The sequence below is a fragment of the Leptosomus discolor genome, chromosome 2 (genome assembly GCF_034619465.1).
Source record: "Leptosomus discolor isolate bLepDis1 chromosome 2, bLepDis1.hap2, whole genome shotgun sequence".
NCBI lineage: Eukaryota > Metazoa > Chordata > Aves > Leptosomiformes > Leptosomidae > Leptosomus > Leptosomus discolor.
Window position 1 is genome coordinate 44767046 of NC_141392.1, and position 18949 is coordinate 44785994.

Consider the following 18949-nt stretch of genomic DNA (forward strand, 5'->3'; position numbering starts at 1 on the left):
TGCAAATCAGTTAAGAATTCACAAGAGCCTCCCTGTACACTTCATGTTCCCAGCAGTGACAGCAGCCCTGCCTTCCTGACTGGCTTTGGTCCCACTGATTAGTTGATTTGTATTACACAGCGCTTTCACAGAGAAAATCAGTATCCAGCTGTTTTTCTGGTAACAACATATATATCTTTCCATTCTAATTTCTAAAACATGCTACCCACCAACGGCAAAATTAGAATGTGTCTGAGCTGAAGATAGGCCAATCTCCCCGTCTCTCTTCTCGCACTCTCTGAGAAGAGAAAAAATTTAAAAGGTTTTTTTTTTCCTTTTCCTAAAATGATTAAGAAAGCTCAATTATGTGGAAAGATTATGCGTTCTCTGGAGAAAGGCTGGGCGGTAATGAAAACTGCTGACATCTTAATGCAGCTTCTCCTCAGAGCCTTTACAATCTGAAAAAATCAGCTGTTGTGAGAGTAGAATCTTGGCAGGTAGATGAATCCATGTCCTGTGGGTTTGCAAGAGATGCCTGTGTTTAACAGATGGTTCTGTTTTCCTCAGTTTCGAGGTCACTTCTTCAGAGCAGCGTTAGGACAGCTGTCCTGCTCTGTAAGCATTATAGTGGCTGTGGCATTGTGGGAAGCTCGTGATTCGGAGTGCAGATCGGAGCTGAAGGCTGGTTGTTTCCCTTCACAAAGCCCTCGTGCAACCATTTTCTAACAGCTAGTTGATTTTGTACCTTTTGCCTCTTCCTTAAATCTCAGGTCCAGGCAAACCGCCATCCAAGGTCAGGCAGAACTGGTTACATCTAGTTTCTTACATTCGAAAAAAGAAACCCAGTGCGTATTTGCTTTAGGGCTCATTGTTTCAGTATGAAATGCCGGTCGTTTGATTCACGCTCTCACCCAGTTTGCTGAACAGTTCCTGAAACTTGGTATTCTTCTTAGTACATCTGGTTTAATGTTCACGTCTGGGTTCAAGTTTCATGACAGAAGTCTCAGATTTGCTGAAAATGTTTTTTACAGCTGTTGGGTTTTTTTAATCTTTACCTTGCAAGGAGAACTGCTAAGAGTAACAAGGCCAATCAATAAACTTTCAAAGGAGGGAGCAGCTTCTGCTTCCTGCCCAGGGATTGCAGAGCAGCTGGCACCCTTTGACCTGGTCTCTTTGGCACAGGCGCAGAGAAGCAGCACCCTGAGGCACCCTGTGACCCGGCCTCCCATCCTTAGGACATCCTTCGTTCTGGGTGCCACCCTCGTTTGGTGGCCGGTCATTCACAGTGCAAGCCAAAGGAAAATCCCCTGCCCCGAGGAATGGTTTCTCATTAGACATACGCAACGCGGCTGCTGCTTTATGCCCCCGGCAGGAGCTCGCCCCGCGCCGGAGGGCCACCGGCCACTGCACAGCTCAGCACGTGGCCAGGGGCTGGCAGGGGTCCGGCTTGGTGAGAGGCGAATGGCCTCTGGGAGTGACTGCTGCCTTTCTCTTACAGCTTGGACTCTTTTCTTTATGGGCTCCACGCACTGTTCAAAGGAGACTTTCGGATAGCAGCAAAAGATGAGTGGGTCTTTGCAGACATGGATCTATTGCATAAGGTTGTCGCCCCGGCAATCCGAATGTCTCTGAAGCTACACCAGGTAGGGTCAGTTTTGGTTTTAAGTTTTACTACTGCATCTGCTTTCTTTGGGAAACACAGGAAACCTTAGAAACTGTCCAAAGAAAAAAAACAACAAGCGGGAAAAGGAGTACTTGTTGCCTTATTCTGAGAAACTTCCTTAACCAAAATGGAAAAGCTTGGCATTTATTTATTTTGCATTCACTTGATCTTCTTTTCCGTACCCCCCAGCTGCCCACTTGAAACCCCTGATATTGCAGAGCTTGACCCTGCATTTTTTCATCAAAACAAAACTGATGGTCATGTCGTTTTACTTGCATGGATACTATAAAGATGGTTTCTAGACTGAAAAGAAATACGTGAATTGCTAATTTATTGGTCCTTTCATGAATGGCAATACACGTGACGCTTCCATATGTTAAAAAAGACGCAGCTGAAAGGTGGGTGGGTTGAAGGGTTAGTGTCACTGCTGTTTGATTAGGTCAGGCTGTTTCTGACCCCGTTCTCTTTTCAGTTGTAAAAATCTGGCACACCTCCACTGAAGTTGCTCCAATTCCTTCACGTCAACCCCTGTATAGCTTGGACTTGATATTGTTCTTGCCCTGGCAAGTTAAGATTTAGGAACACATGCTTTTATTATGCATGATATTTATAATTGCTGTGAATGAAACTGAAGTGGAACTGCTGTGAATTAGTATCTGAGAATTTGACACAACAATTTTATGAATGTTATCACTGGCCGCGTTGCTGCTGTTTAGTTACAGCTAAAGTAGTAACACAATACTGTGGTAGCTGCTGTTTGATTCCCAGCCTGTGCTTTTGTTGGTGGTTTTTCGTGAATAAAAATAGGGATTTCCACAAGAACTGTGGAACGCCTCAGGTGATTCCAATCTCCCTCCGGCTTACCCAAAAGCTCAGCCTCCTGTGGTTTCCCGCTTAGTCAGAAGAAAGTGGATAAGCTGGCATTCTCAGAGTGTCTTTGTCCAGTGGAGACGTGAGATCGGAACAGGTTACAATAAAACAAAAATCATACCTTTCTAGATTACTGTTAAATTAATTATTCTACCTTCCTAAAGACACTCTGTATCAAATGGCAAGTCACTTGGCGGGTCAGCTGGCAACTGTTTGAAAAACAGGATTTTGATTATTGTTAATAGGTTTTGTGTTTTCACAAGTACTCCCGACCTTTTCAGTACTCTTTCCTGTACTACCAGGACCAGTTCACCTGCCCAGATGAGTATGAGGACCCAGCCGTTTTGTACGAAGCGATCCAATCTTTTGAGGAAAAGGTGGTGATTTGTCACGAAGGGGACCCAGCCTGGCGCAGCGCTGTACTCTCCAACAGAGAGGAGCTGCTAACCTTGCGACACGTGGTAGATGAAGGAGCAGATGAATATAAAGTTATCATGCTCCACAAAAGCTACTTGAGCTTCAAGGTTATCAAGGTACATAGACCATCTTTCTAATACTGGGGTAATTTCGGGCTGTGGTGACTAATGTTATTTCTGAGTAAGCTGGCCAAAAAGAGAGGTTGATTGTAGTTACTGGAGTAGGGACCGGAGGCTAAAAGAGCTCTCTTTGGTTGACTTCCATTTTGCACCCATGTATTTGTCCATCTGAAATAACAGTCCAGGCTTTACCAGGAAGTAGCCAGAAAGGTTCATAAAACCTGTTGGCACAAAGACATGAAGTGTTTGCACACACAGCTATTGCCGTTCTACCTAGATCACGTAGTTCTGCATCTTAAGTAGCAAACGTTTTGACATGACCCACGTGTTTTTAACCTACCCATAGGTCAACAAGGAGTGCGTCAGAGGGCTTTGGGCTGGGCAGCAACAGGAACTGATTTTCTTACGCAATCGTAACCCGGAGAGAGGAAGCATCCAGAACAATAAACAGGTCTTGCGGAACTTAATTAATTCTTCATGTGATCAGCCACTGGGATATCCAATGTACGTTTCCCCTTTAACCACCTCGTACCTTGGGACACACAGCCAACTGAGGAACATTTGGGGGGGACCTGTCAGTTTGGACAACATTAAAAAGTGGTTCAGATCCAAATGGTTAAGGTAGGTGTTAAATTTTCACTATGCTGATAGAAACCTGGCAGTCTTAGTTCAACTGTATTTTCTGTTAAAGTAATCCCATACTGTCATCTGAGTAAAAAAAAATAATTGCAAATAACTCGGAATATAAGAAAAGAGCCCTACAGATATAGCAGATAGCAAATTCATTAACTCATTTTTGCTCAATTGCTTTCTACATGTTCCACAAGAGTCATTATCAAATCACTTAGCACTACAGACATTTCCCTTATTCCAGGGAATTTTACTGTGTATGCCTTGTAAATAAGGGTATCTTTTCTGTCAGTCAGTGATGTGTCAGAACATGAGTAAATGTGTTGGTGGGTTATGGTGGGTTATGCTCCAAAGCTTTGGCAGTATAGATGACCATCCCAACATCATTGTTCTTGATCAAAATGCATCTAAACATGTGCTTACTGTCCACCAAAACTGCCTGACTTCCCCTAGGTATGCATTATGAGTATCTGACATGTTCCATCTCTGTCCTACATGCTCTTGTCATAGAGTAGTAACTCACTCTTGGTCTCATTCCCTTCACCTGCCCTGTCACCACTGTGGCTGAGGAGAGGCAGGGGACCATGGAGAGACTGTGGGAGCCAGCTTGCATGCTAAGCCCTACACTAAAATGCCAAGATTGTCATGCTAGTTATTATGGCTTATTATGCTAGTTTCCCACCACACAGCTCATTCCCACTGAGCTCCCTCCAGCCCGTTCCTCCTTCTTTGCTACTTGGTTACCTCATGCAAAAGTTAATCTTTAGAGACCACTGTAAAATTAGATAAAGAGTCCTAAGGTCTTGCAAGGCTCCAAAGCCACTTAACACACCCAAGGAAAGGTTTGGGTTGTGTCATACACAATTTTGTTCCAAGTAAGCTTACCACATCATCATCTTTGTCATCTCATAAAATATCAAAAGACCTGCAGCGGTATGAGAGAGTACAGTTACACATCTTGAGGGCACCTGATGTTGGTGGCACAAATTTCATGCATAATAAATGGCTGACCACGCTTCTGTTCCTGCCAACAGAATGCGGAAGGACTGCCATGCAGCTCACCACGAGAGAGGTAACGTTGAAGAGGCAGATAGTGGAGGGGCGCCTTCGTCTGGCAGCAATTCCACAGGCAATTCAAGCCAGAGCAGCAGCTCACAGCCCACCAGAGATGGAACCCCTCAGTTGCAAGCTTCTTCTCAAGAGGTCCAACAGCGTGCAGGTATTTGCACCATTTACTCAGATTTTTATGTAGTCTTCTCCTGAGGGGCTGCGTAGGCAGAGGCTTTTGGAGAGTGCTCATGTCCAGTGGAAAACCAATTTGAGAGAGAGCGAGCTTTGTCTTTCATAATGACCAAGCACATGTAGGAGATGGCTTCATGATACAGTTCCAGGTATTTACTGGGAGGGTATAAGACAAATGTGATTCAGTAAAGGTTCCACTGTCCAACTCCTTTTTGTGTAACTTTTGGAGTAGGAGGGGCCACTGACAATGCTGGAATGAGAAATGCAGATGGGAGGGAGTCTACACGTGCAATGCAGGGAGCCCGTACCACAGTGAACCTGTGATTATCATTGGCTGGGAACGGCAGAAGTGAAAGTATGCAAAAATCTTAATTATCTTGGAAGGACCATGACAATTTATTCAAGGAATTGGTTTGGCTGTTCATCAGCACATGTGGAGATCAAACAAATAGGAAATAACTTCTTATGTCTATACAGCAGTTACCAGGAGAACATTAAATGTTGCCAATCATTCTGTCAACTAACAGCTGAGCCCTTCTCATATTAAATGATGGATTCAAAGTACTTCAGACATATTCACAAGGTAGAACTACTGGCCTTCACATTGGAAATATACATTAAGTTTGGCAGTGGTTCACTGTGAGACCTATCACTGTGGCATCAGGACTTGTAAAGTAAAGCAGATTCACTCAACCTTTCAACGAGTTGTGGTATTACTGTATAAATTAAAGCAGAGAACTAGAGGGGTATGACACTTGTTTGTTTCCTGTTAAATCATTTTGACCTATCATTAAAGATAATGGACAGGACTGGAGAAAATCATCCCTGAATATAAATCATGTTGTAAGAATAAAGTAACTGCTTCTTTTAATTGAGTCTAGCGTTAGAGGAATCCCCATGCGCATACTCATAGCTTGACACTGCAGTAATCAGAATGGCAAACTTAATTGTAAAATAATGATCCTGAGCATGCTATACAAGAATGAAAGTTAATTGTGAGTTGTTTAAAAGAACATATTGGGTGCCCAGAAAACCACAGTCAAGAGAGAAGGTCACACTTAGGTAAGAAAAGCAACCCGGCTTTGAGGTAAAATGAAGAAATGCACAACAAATGCAAGGAAGTGGGAAACAGCAAATGCAAATCAGTATTCAGTCCTGAGAGACCGCTGATAAGAGAAAGAGTGAAACAAGAAGTTTCTGGCTAGCACTCTTAAGGACAAAAAGATGAAAGTGGGTTTGTGGCTGTCTCTTTTTAAAGAGTATTAGAAGCAAAAGAAATCCAAACAATGGTCTTGATCCATCACAGTATAGAAAGGCAGAGTTGCCAGTAATGTAGAAATGAGAGAAGAAGCGTCTGGTTTGTATTGGGGAACAATGCAGTTAATCTATTTCTACGATCTGATGAAAGAGCGGCTATCAAAGCTGCCTGCTTAATTGAGCAAATCCAAATGACTGTCATTCAAGGAGGATTTTTAAGAGACCTGGTTAAAAAGCAAGTTCTGTTTGATCTTCAGAAAGTATTGGGACACTAAGGCAACACCAGAGGACTGGGAAAGAACTTACCCTATGCCTGCTCTTAAAAAAGCAGAATGAATGGGGTGACCTTGGTAATGCGTGTGTAACAATCTGACTTTGGCTCAGGACACTGTTAGCCTACCACGCACAGTCCTAGTGCCTGGATTTAAGAAGGACATTTTTAATTTGGAAGGAGTTCAAATATTACCAAAGGTCTGGGAAATACATCCTGTAGTGAAAGACTAAGAGCTTTCAAACAATTTATGTTGTAGAAGATGCTTTGGTCGTAGCCTGTAAGCACTTACCTGGGCAACAAAAGGTGACCAAAGACAGTTGATTTGAGCAGAGTTGGACATAACAAAGCTAAACAAATTCAGATTTGAAATCAGGTGCACATTTTTAACAGTGAGAGTAAATAGTGAAACAAGTGACCAAGGGTTAAGATGGATTCTCCATGACTGGTGATATTGGATGCATTTCTTAAAAATAATCGTAGTAATCAGTAACACCATACAGGAATTAATTCCAGGAAGTTCTGTGGCCACGCTGCATAGCACAGCAGACTAGATGATCACAGCAATCCCTTCTAGAGTCATAATCTTGAATCAAGTGCATTTAATGTTTTCATATTTCATATTTCATTTTGCAGCCTGGTGCCATCAAGTCTGCAAAATGCAATGAAAGCCCGATATAAAAGTGCGACCCAAATCAGGAGCACTGGAAACGTGTGGGGTTCTCCCCCAAAGTGTCCTTATTTCATGATGCAGTTTATAGAACAGCCTTTGTTTCCTAAGTGTTTTCAAGGACAGAGTTATTTATGTGTAGACGCGGGTGGTCTCCTGTCCAATGCTCTAACCACTGCATTTGGAATGAATATAGAATACTTTTGGACAGGGGTCAGCCTGGCAGTTTAAACCACAAACAGATGTTTGGCCATGTTAGCCCCTGCACAAACTAATGCAGCACAGCCCCTCTGTTCTTAATTCCAGCCCATTCTTTTTCTTTAACGACGGTGACATATTAAAATAACCATCAGATGTAGAAACCAAAGCACTTAAACAAAACCCCAGAGTTTCAAGAACCCAAATCCCTGCAGAGGCCAGACGTGCGCACCGGTGCCAGTGTGGCAGCCGGGCCTGACCCCACCACAGCGCGTGCCCTCCCGATGGATCACGCCCCAAGTGCAGAGGACACTGGCAACATGGCACACAGGAGCCACGTGCATCTGTCCTGTTCCTCTCAAGCCGAGAACTTGGAGCTCTTATTACAGAGAACGCTGCTTTGCATGCCATCTTAGGAAAATTATTTTTTTATTGTTTTGGGAGTATAGAAGTAGAACTAAAGATACATTGTAAGTGGGGTGTGAAAGTGCCCAGTGCTTGCCAGACCAACTAGGTTTTAGTCCAGCTAAAGAGGCCCAGTCAGGCTGTGGCCCAGCTCTGCCATCTGACTCTGTGCCAAGTTATCAAAATTCTCTTTGCTTCAGCATCTGAAAAATGAGGCTAATGATACCGGCCTCTGGAAGGCTGGTCTGTGGATGTAAACCAGCGTGTTTCAGCTATATAATGTAAATAGTTTGAATATGAAATTCTGCATTACTGAAACCCTCATAAATTCAGCAGTCATGTTTCTAGAAGATAGTGTGAGATTTATATTCCTTTATGCCTGCAAAATTTTAGTACGTGGAGGAGTTTCTGTGCTTCCCTCCCCTCCGTAGTCTGAGTACTGGGAAAAACCAAAGCAAATAAAATTACCAACAACCTGGAAATGCCTGACAGAAAAACTTGATTCTGTGTTGATGGCTCTCAACAGATTTTCTGGCATCAACTCTCTACCCCACAGCTATAGCTAGGAAACCAAAATGCCAGCTTGTGTTAATGTTTGGAGTTTCCTGGAAAGCAAAAAAGCCCATCAGGCACTCGCGTGACTGGGCATTTGCTGCGTAAGCTGGGGTTAGAGCCTGTCTGCAGGGGCAGTAAACTCTTTTGGGGCCTGTGGCACGTGCCAGCCCGCTGCATGCCATTTGCAGAGCGCCTGGGTGCAAGCAGGTGGTGCATTCGCTGGTTGAGCAGTTGATTTAAGTTTTGTTCTATACCTTTTTAAATATGCATAAGAAATACAGAAATTATTTGTTTGAATAATATAAGATGTTGATACAAATGTTAAAAATGGGGGGGGGGGGGTATGTACAGGAAGACAGAAGTGGTCTAGGCACATCAGAACAGCTTACCTAATCTTCACAGAATAGGGCAAAAGCCTTACATGGGTCTCATTCAGACTTCCAGTAGCCTACCCTAACCAGAGGGTAATCTTTTGTAAATACCACTCCCAGAACTCAGATATAGTTTAATATTAGTCTTAAAAGCTCTTGTGGCTTGAATGCTATAGTCTTCCACTTCGTTGAATTCTCAAATTTTCTTTCCCCATATACAGGAGTAATTCTTTTTAATATGCTATTGTTTTAACTCATCGGTTTTTTGTGTTATTTTTGCATTTAATTATACCAAGCCCTTTAAGGTGGATATTTAGTGTGCTTGTCAAATGGGTCTTGAGTTACACCAATACTATGCTCAGTCATTGACTGGGCAGATTGAAATGTATGTGGCAGGATAGGTGTGTGCCTGTGATTACTGTCCTTTCCTCGGGGTGTCTTCTCATTTTCCTCTCTCTTGACTCAGTGCAGAACCACTGCAGCTATTCTGACCAAGCGCCAGAACCCTTGTAGTGAAAAACTCAGAAAGGTTCATAGGTTTAGCAGTGTGTTATTTCTGTTATTCTTGGGATTCTTATGCTGATAAAACCAGTAGTAATATGCCAATAGTAATATGTACACATGGGACAGTGTCGAGAGCATGGAGTTCATCAGGATGCCACTTACTTAAATACATTAATCTTTCTTTTAAAGGCAGGAGAAAACCCAGGAGTCAGTCCGTCCAGGCACACACTGTTTTAAACCAAAGGCCCCCTGCTTCAAGTCATTCTGGACCAATTGTAGAAAGCCGCCAGCCTTTCATCCAAACATCTACATCTGCCCATGAAATTGCCCAAAGGCTTTCTAGTAGTCAGCTGTCATTCCACAACTCGGCAACATCTGTGTTTTCCCAGTCCCCCGCCGTTCCAGTTGCTGGCCAGCTGACTGTGCAGGACCGTGCTGCAGCAATGCTCAGGTCCAGTCTGGCCTCTTCCACCAGCTCAACTCTCAGCCTGCTGTTCGGCAAGAGAAGTTTTTCAAGTGCTTTGGTGATTTCTGGGCTCTCAGCTGCAGACGGAGGTAACACCAGTGACACCCAGTCATCCAGCAGTATGAATATCGCCATGGGTCCATCCGCTAGAGCAGCAAGTCAAGCAGCTCGGGTAAGGCTGAAGCCAAAATAGCAGCACTAAGCGTGAGCTACTGTGCTGCTCTCCTGTCCCGTTCCTGAGCTGTCCTCACCACCATTTGGCTTCTTCCTTCTCACAGAAGAAAAAGAGTCTTTTCCAGCACGTCAGGATTTTGGTATTTGGTTTGAATTTTGCTGTGTCACAATGAAAGTAAGACTGTTTAATATTAGAGTGTATATGAGAGTGATGTATTTGTCAGGGTGGCTGTTAGGCAAGCACCTGAAATTGCAAACTGGGGCAAAGTCCCTCTTCCTTTCACTCAGACGAGGGACTTAGGTCTCCATTTTCTGCAGCCCAGGTGATGAGCACCATCATAAAGCAGACTAAATAGCTCCCTCCTTGCTTGCTTACACAGGACTTAATTATTTGTACAAAAAGGAACGGTTCCCACTGAGCAGTGCACTTTTCCGTCCCTCTCTCCGACCAGAAATTCAATCCAGGACCTGAAAACCTTGTTGCTGAAAGGGTTAGTCAAAGGAAGCCTGTAGGAAGCATTTCCCAAAGGAAACCTGCATGCCCTGTGATTCAGCATTTTCTAACAGCAAAACAGTACACACAAAGAACTCGCACCCCTCTTCCCAGTAGGCTCCCAGTTGTATTCCCATCTCCCCTGGAAAATTCAACACACATAGTAGTGTTATTGTTTTATTATCTACTTAAGTATATTTATTTAACTTTGGTTGACATCAGTTGCTTTCCTGATTTTTGAAAGTTTCACCTCAGTATGACAGAGCAGTAATATGAGAAGATGGGCTAGAGATAAAGGGCAACTGCAACTAGGGGTGGACTGACCACGTAATTAAGACAGACTTTGCATTTGGCCTATCAAAATGGAAACCGAATTGGCAAGAGATATGACTCTGGATTGGCATATCCATATGACTGTGGATATGGAAAGTCCAAAACACTCTTCTGCTACTATCATTCTGAACTGTGTATAACTTCCCTAATTGTCAAAGAATCCCCCAAACCTCAAGTGAAAACAGCTCCTTAGCCTGTGTCTATTTTGCTCTCAAAAAATACCATGTATGGTATAGTTCCCTGGAGTTTTGCCATGACCTTCAACAGAAGTTGACTGAGTGTTACTCATCTGGGTCTGATCCTGTTTTATTACTCTAATGAGCATTACTAATATTTTTACATGTACAGCTGAACATACCAGATGACGAGGCATAATTCCAGCTCTCAAGAGTTTATAGCCTAATTTGCAAGAACTCAGCCAGTCTGCAATGCTGAGTACTCATGGTAGGATTCACCTCATCTAACTTTAAGCCATCTAAAATTTGGGCCTGAAGTCTCAGTAGATTGTTGGTGTGGCCTCTCTATTCAGTGGAGAGGACAATCCACGCTGTCCTTACAGCTGTGAGGAAGAAATTGTCCCCGGGACACTTGTATCTCTCTGCCAACCATCGACAGCCTAGATGATATGCTAAGACTACACGGTTAAATGTAAATGAGGTGAGTCCTGGCCAAGGTAGCTGCTCAGAGCCCAGGTGCCTATTTGATTGAAAGTGGTAAGGAGGAAGTGTTTTATTTAAATGTTAGCACAGTTCTGCAAAGCTTTTATACTAATGGACTCCTTACAATGGGGTGACACTGAGCCTAACATTTTCAGACTGATAATTGCATCCCAGTTTTGATGAAAAGGTTTCTTTCTAAGTTGGATTTAAAATTTGGTGTATAAAACAAGCCCCAGAACAATCCGATTCAACTTCTTAGAAGTCAGCCCTGCTTGGAGCAGTGGTTTGGACTGGATGACCTCCAGGAGTCCTTTTCAATCTAAATTATTTCACAGCTCTCTATACACATACATCTGTGGTACTAAACCTCTAGCTCCTGGTCTGCTTTTCTTTCCAAATGTATGTGTTACACAAAGTGTGTCAAGTACCTCTTCAGAAGTCCCTTGTGAATAATGCATGTTAAGAATCCCATGCAGTTTCACAGAATGATATTCCTAAATCAGTTTTTCAACTTTTTTCACCTGTCACTTCAAAAAATAGCTCAAGTGTTACTTAGACATTTCCTAAACTAGTTGACTTTTTCTTTCTAGCAACAAACTGAGACCTGCGAAGCAACGGATGCTGCAGAACCTAGAGGACGGCGAGAGGCAGGCCCGGCCCACACCATATTCATGGAGTGCAGAAGGGCCAGCCAAGAAGATATGGCCCTGGAAGACACCGCTTCTCAGCAAAGCCTGTCTGAGGAGCAGTAAGGACTATTCCTAGTGTAAGGGCCACACGCTGCTTAGAATTAAATCAAGACAGAGTTAAGTCAGGGAGCTGCACGTGGGTTTAAGTTCTTTCAAATGTAACAAGCAACCTCCAAATGTTTATTTTTCTAACTTCCACACAAGAATACTATGGGGCAGGTGTTCTTCAGCTAAAGGCCTTGGCGTGAGTAGGGTTGGAAGATGTCCTAAGAAACACACAGTGCCACTTCATCTCAGGTTCTTGTAAATCCTAGAGCAATGAATACAACCTGTTTGACGTTCCTTCCCCTGCAATGGTTGGAATCACAAATGAATACAGTGGGAAATATTAATACAACTCAGTGAAAAGCACACAAGACATCTCTTTCCTGCCATAACTGAACAGCTGATTGCATGCAAACTAATTGGCATTTGATATATAACATATAGCAAAAGGCAACTCTGAACAGAAGCAACAAATACATAAAAGGACAGTACAACATGTACTGTAACATTAGAGCTAAATCAGATTTTTTTTTTTCCAACAGCAAATATCTTATTTGTTTTCAACATGTTATGCAGGTGGTAATTCTGAATAGCAACATAGCATCACAGACTGATATACTGCATGCAGCCATACTGAAACACTGTGTGAACGAGCCACGCTACACAGATTAACAGAAACATTAGAAAAGAAAGTACCAGTGCATGGAAAGCCTTCAAAGCATATGGTGCACCTTATTTGCAGAGAAAGCAGCTTTGCATAAACAGCTGCTCTTAGGTATTATCTCGTGCTCCTCTTTGGTTTACAGCAGTTTCTCAAATTCCAGGCAGCAGCCCCCATGGGAGTTGCAAAAGGGCCCAGGGGAATCCTCAGGGACAGGAAAGTGCAAAGCAGGCTGTAATTGTTGCCTGGAAGTGTTTGTATTAGGAAGAGAACAGCTAAATGCCTTTAATTGCTGGACACAGCTCAGTGTCCATAAAACCTTCTAGCCAGTAATTACAGAGCATTCTGATTTCCCTCCCCCAGAGAAACCGAGCTGCTGCCAAGTTAGTAGTTGCATAAAGATAGATGAGCAAAAAGGGAGGCTATGCGTTCACAAAGTTCAGCAAACACTGATTTACAGGAATGCATGACTACCTTGGAAGGCAAAAGGCTACAACAAATCCTTCCTCTACTATAGCATCTAAACACGCACGCGTGTTCTCATTCTTCTTTCTTTTTTTCTTTTTAAATTAAAAAAATTGCAGCTATCAGTGTCTTGCTGTTTCTCTTTACTGTAACTACCATAGATTGTTTCTAATTCTCAACACGATGATGTGCAGCCAGGCTGTCTCTTCCCAATTAACAAGAAAGATTTAAACAAGAGATGCTGTAAGTAAGTCTCATTACTGTTCAGCGATACATAGTTGCATTCTGAGCTTCCTACTGTGCCACACTTAAGATTATAAGTAGTAGAACTAAATAACAATAGTGAAAATAAAATGATCCAAGTATGTTTTGTGTGGCAGCAGTTTTTGAGTTTTCTTTTTTATTTGAATTGTTTTCACCTGCTTTCTGCCTTACAAGATGGCGAAATCTAGTGGTTTTCTTTCATTTCACATCTTGATTAACTGATTATTTTAAGGCTCAGCACAACCTAGGCAAAATTCTACTCACGTACAAAAGGCTAAAAGCAGAATATTCACGTCCGGCCCTGTGAGACACATGGTCATCAGTGCAGGTTAGGCCCTACTAATGTCTCCTCCAGCATCCAGGTGTGATGGGGCAGAGGAAACTGAATTCAGCTGCTCCCTTCCGACCATTTCTGGCAGATAACACCTCTCCTCCCACTACCCTGCTCATGAAGCACTTCGTTACAAATGAAGGATGGAGGTTATACCGGTAGGTGGAGGGCTTTTACTAATAGCCACCAGCCCCATTTCTGCCTTGGGGGCTTCTGCATGGCAGTCTAAGATAAACCATCACAGGTTTGTCTTCCTAAACCCCTGCCTTCCGTGGAGGCAGGGCAAGCATGCAGCTGCAGAAGAACTTTCCCATATGCCTCGCTTAGGCCTCCCATTTTCACCTCTTTAACTTAAGTTTGAATTAATTTCCATCGAAAATAAGTAATTCCAGTACTCCAAATCAACCTAAATTATTCTATCCAACTCCAGCATACTAAACCAGATTGTGAGGCAGCCGTACAAATCCTACCAGCAGCAAGCTGCTCTGTCTGCTTTGCATGAGCCGAGGCCCCACAGCACCACCTTCCCCCAGCACATCTTCTGTAAGAGACTCCACCATCTCCATGCCCTCTGGTACCGTCCCCTAACACAGCGCAGCTGCCTCGCAGTTCCTGATGCAGTTCCAGCTGCCAGCCCCTGGAGCGTAACTCCTTGGGGACAGCAGTGTGCCACGAAGCCCAGCCTTCTGCTGAGCCGGCTGGCTACCAGGAAAGGCACGTCCTGACTCCGCTGCTGAGGCACAGTGCGATAGCAGGGCAAGGCAGGGCAGAGCAGGAGTCAAAGTAAGATTCAAAAATTAGTTCCTTTTTGTAGCCATGGCTTACACAGTTTTTATTTTGCCTTAAAGTTGTTACTGTAGCATAGTAGGTTGAAAAAAAAAAAACCACCTGAAGAGTGACCATTAACAACAGTAACAAAGACAAAAAAAAAATCAAAGATAACACAAACACTCTTAATGTTAAATATGGCCCAATCCTACAGAATAACCAGACACGGGGATTAGAAATAAAGCCTAGAACTTTACCTGTAGGTTGTATTGATTAAACACAGCTTAGATCTCCCTCCATGTTTGCATGAGGTAGAGATAGACCCGATTACTTTGAACATGACGGAAGATGCATTCAAGGCCCTGATGCACGCAAAGCAAACAAACAGGTACCTAACCTTTACACAAGGCCTGTTTCAACAGCAAGCTGCTCAGAACAGCTCTGTATAGCACCAAAAGGCACCCAAGTCCACAGGAATGCTATTCTCAGCACCAGTGCCTACAGATACACAAAGGCTTTAAGCCATACCTTTATTCCTGAAAGACCTCAGCAGCTTGATACTCAACCTCACAGATGAGGTGCTTCAGAGTTGCAAGACGAAGGTACCCGTGACACCCCAGGAACCCAACCTGTTGGGCAGTTTTGGGCTCTGAATGAAAAGCAAAGGCAACTTTCACTGCTTTTCCATCAGCTGCGGCTCTAACGATACATTTCACAATGCAGAATGCTGTTGTTAAAACTTGGCCCTGAAGTTGCTCAGGCTGAACAGTTTGCCTGCGTTACATGTCTGATCTCTTACCACAGCTGTAACGCAGGAAGGATGGCCACCACCAACACCTAAGTACCTTTTATATGTGGTTCCATTTTGTGTCAGTCTTCAAGATTCAGGTGCTATGCTTGAATTTTTCCAGAGCTGCAGAGGCCACTTACTCAGCTGGGGCTCAAAGCAGAAACCTGCCTGATGCTCATTCAGCCAGCCCAGAACCTTCTTATTTTCACAACCAGAAAGCAGTGACACTCCTGTCTCACTAGCAAGCTGAATGCATCCTTTGAGGAAATCAAGCACTCAATCCATGAGAGCATTTGGTACCTGCGGTTCTTTCATAGAAATGTCAGAAGGGATGAAGAGATGGAGGGCCTATCTGCCTCCCCTCCAGCTTAACCCCAGATAACATCACCACTGCCAAAAAGAAACATCTGGAGTGATTTTTATCCATACTGGCTCAGCAGGACCCTCGCAACCAGAGAGCAGAGGAACACATACAGTACAGCAGGCTACAGGAAGGAGTATAATGAGTATATGGTGTTAAAAAAAAAAAAAAAAAGGCGCACAAATGCAGTACTTTAGCCCTTGCATTAAGTGTGAGATACTTGCTCCCATTTTGTTTTCCTAAACTTTCCTTTCACTAATAGGCCCTTGTTTACATCATACAGTAAAAGCCAGGTGCTACACTGCTAAGGGTGAAACACCGCCCAGAGATCTGGTAAAAAGACTTTAGTAACATTTTATCAAAGCCAACCACAGGCTGCTGAACTGCTCACATCCACCAGGTACGTTGTCAAGCCCCCAGCTGGGCTGTTTCCCACCGGAGCAAGCAAGTAGGAAACAGTGATGGGCACAATGTACAAAGTTCATTTCCGTTCATCCAAAAATATAAATGCCAGAGGTCCTGCTGTTCCCTCGACTTTGAAGTGTCATACAAACTTCTGTGTGAGGAGTTCTCGTTGAAATGTCTCACCTCATTCCCATCGACAGAAAATCTTGGCATTCACTGCATTTAAGACACACGTTAACAAAAAGGACTTACCAGTGCGAGTCTTATTTCCCTCGACAAGGTGGCCAATACTCTCAGTATCTGTGACTGACATTCTGAAACTGTTAAGCTCCTAGGAGTCTCTGCAATGTCATTCACAGCTTTTTCTAAAAGCTATTTATTAGAATAAAGCAAGAAATGTCATCTGCACTTGGCTCCAACCCACCAACTGACTGCTCTTGTCTTGCTGGGGAATTTAAGTTAAAGATTAGCTGAATTTTTGCAGCTCATTCTAGAAGATTAGAATTACCAGTGAAATTCTCCAGCATGTAATAATAATTTTCTCATCAATGTGTATTTTTTAACTACCCAATTATTGCCATATTTAGATTACTCCCTGGATTGGGAGCTAGTCTTTAATTACAATGTTTCACTAGTGCTTGTACATCCTTAAATCTGCAACACAGACATATTACTTATAATTAACTTTGCAGTAGGTCCAGCGTTAGAGATTCACCTCTCTCATTCAGCCTTCTCAGAGTTTTACAAGTCAAAAATTGTCTAATGCATGATAAATAATGCAGGCCCTGTTTATTCCATGCTGTGTGCAATTTTATATTGGAATTACAATCCTCCTTGCCAAAAATGTCCTTGATTCTGGGGCTTCGAGAGCGTAATTGGTACCTCATATTCTCCCCTTTTTTGCACCAATTAAAACCTGCAGGTGCAGTAGTGTTGTCATCTGGAATCTTGCTGGTACATCAGAGGTTATTTTCACCAAATGCGTGCTATTAGTAAAATCGGCCCATCAGGGAATTGTGAATGCTCTGTTTGTTGTTACAGTGCTCTCAAGGCCTTCCAAGTATTTTGCTAGTGCAAGACCAGAAAATAAATTTTTACCTCTAAAGTAAACATAGTGTGTCATAAAAACTAAGTTCAGTTGGAAATACTAGTTTCTCACCCACTCAATGCATATTTGACACAGGCAAATCATTTGTTCAGGACTGTCTCAGATTTAAAGGCCAGACATGACTGTTATGGTCATCTAGGATCTCCTGCTGAACACAGACCACAAAATTTTTCTTTATTTCTCTTGAAAAGCACTCTATCTCAGAGAGAAGATGGGCTTAAAAAAAAAAAAAAGAACAACAAATTAAAGACTCTCACCAATCTTGAGATAGGTAGCAGAAAGCAAGAGCCGCTGATGTGAGTAGCAAAAATACCCTTTGATTTAAAAGGGCTGATACTTCACTCACAATTCACAGTGAAGGAAAAATCCACCTCCATTTTGGAAGTTTTTTCAGTGACTAACTACCCTCACTACAAAAGGTCTTCCTTGCACCATGAGACAATGGTTTAAAAGTATTACAAGCACACTGGTCACAAGTTCCCCAAACTCGCTGTTACTATTTTTCTTTTTCTTTTCCTCCAGTCTATTAAATGATGGGACTACAGTAGGCACCATGGCACTATATGCAGGGCAATGTATCTACTTTTAGGAGGAACAAATATCACTTTAAGCGATGAACTCCCAACAATACTGGCTGAACTGGAATTTGGAAAACAACTCTGCCAATCGCTCTTGAAGGAACTCCCGGCCCCAGCCTCTACAGAGAAGTGTCAAATATCTCCATTTTATTTAGCTTTAAAGGTCAGTCCTAATTTAAGACTCAACTGCAGTCCCACCAAAGCCTTGCTAGACTTCGGGTAATTATTTAATCATTGAAAGAACTATTCGTTTGCAGCATATTTTACAGCTGAAGAGGCTTAACACTGAAACAGTAGGACATCCAACAGTTAAGTGCAGACAGACTTCTGTTCTATGGCACATGGCCCTGACAAAGCTTGCTTTGGCCCCAAGTCCTTCACCTCTAATAAGGTGTCTTGTCTGAGTAAGATGGCTGAAGTAATTAACGGATTAGTGATACCTTCGGGGCACAGCCTTATTTGCAAAAGGCAGCCAGGAGCTGTACATTCTCAAAGGAGTGGGGCCCTAAGAGGAATTCTCTTTTTCCCCAAATACAATGGAGGCTATACTACTACCCAAAGGGATTTGGGCAGAATGGCAGTGTAATGGGGCAGGCAGGGAATGAGGCCATGGCATCCTCCAACACAGCATGTACCTCCTACTGTCTGTGGAGGGGCAATGTTTGTACCAGACCCTTGTTCTGAACATAGGAAAGAGAAAGGACATTCTCTCCATGCTCCCAGCTGTTTCCAGGGCACCTGTAAAAATGCCTGTCCCCATCCAGCCCCCTCCAACTTGGGTGTCAGTTTTACAGAAATAAATAACTGAAATGATATTTGAAAACGCCTTTAAATAGTTTGCTCATTTCAACAGTTGAACTGAACAGAAAAACATTAAGAAACGACTGAATTCTCAGCAACTTTTTACAGCCAGAGATGACTATAAATCGTACAATGAACAAGTGTGCACCTGGGAAGGAATTCTGTTTTCATAACATGCAAAACTGATTAAGTGGTAGCACTTCTCCTGAACACATCTGCACACCTCACAGGGAAACATGTTGTCTAATACTCTCAAACAGTTCTTATTTCACCATTAACCATTAAGCCTGTACAGAATTGAATAAGGAAAAAAAAAACAAACAACCAAACAAGAAGTATCAATAAACATAACAGATTGTAAAACCTCTATAGACAAATGCAGTATTTAGTCAACCCTGACTTAATAA

At 42.9% G+C, this 18949-nt stretch overlaps 1 protein-coding gene across 1 annotated transcript in view; it reads left to right on the forward strand.

Annotated features, from left to right (window-relative positions):
* PCNX2 (pecanex 2) overlaps positions 1–12041 on the forward strand; it is a 156482-nt gene extending 144441 nt beyond the window's left edge. Inside the window, exons 29-34 of the mRNA XM_086460994.1 lie at positions 1478–1622; positions 2815–3045; positions 3395–3669; positions 4713–4897; positions 9341–9789; positions 11867–12041. Coding sequence (XP_086317120.1) covers positions 1478–1622; positions 2815–3045; positions 3395–3669; positions 4713–4897; positions 9341–9789; positions 11867–12028 — 1447 coding nt within the window. The 3' untranslated portion in view covers positions 12029–12041. The remainder of the gene's footprint in view (positions 1–1477; positions 1623–2814; positions 3046–3394; positions 3670–4712; positions 4898–9340; positions 9790–11866) is intronic.
* Positions 12042–18949: the final 6908 nt, after the last annotated feature.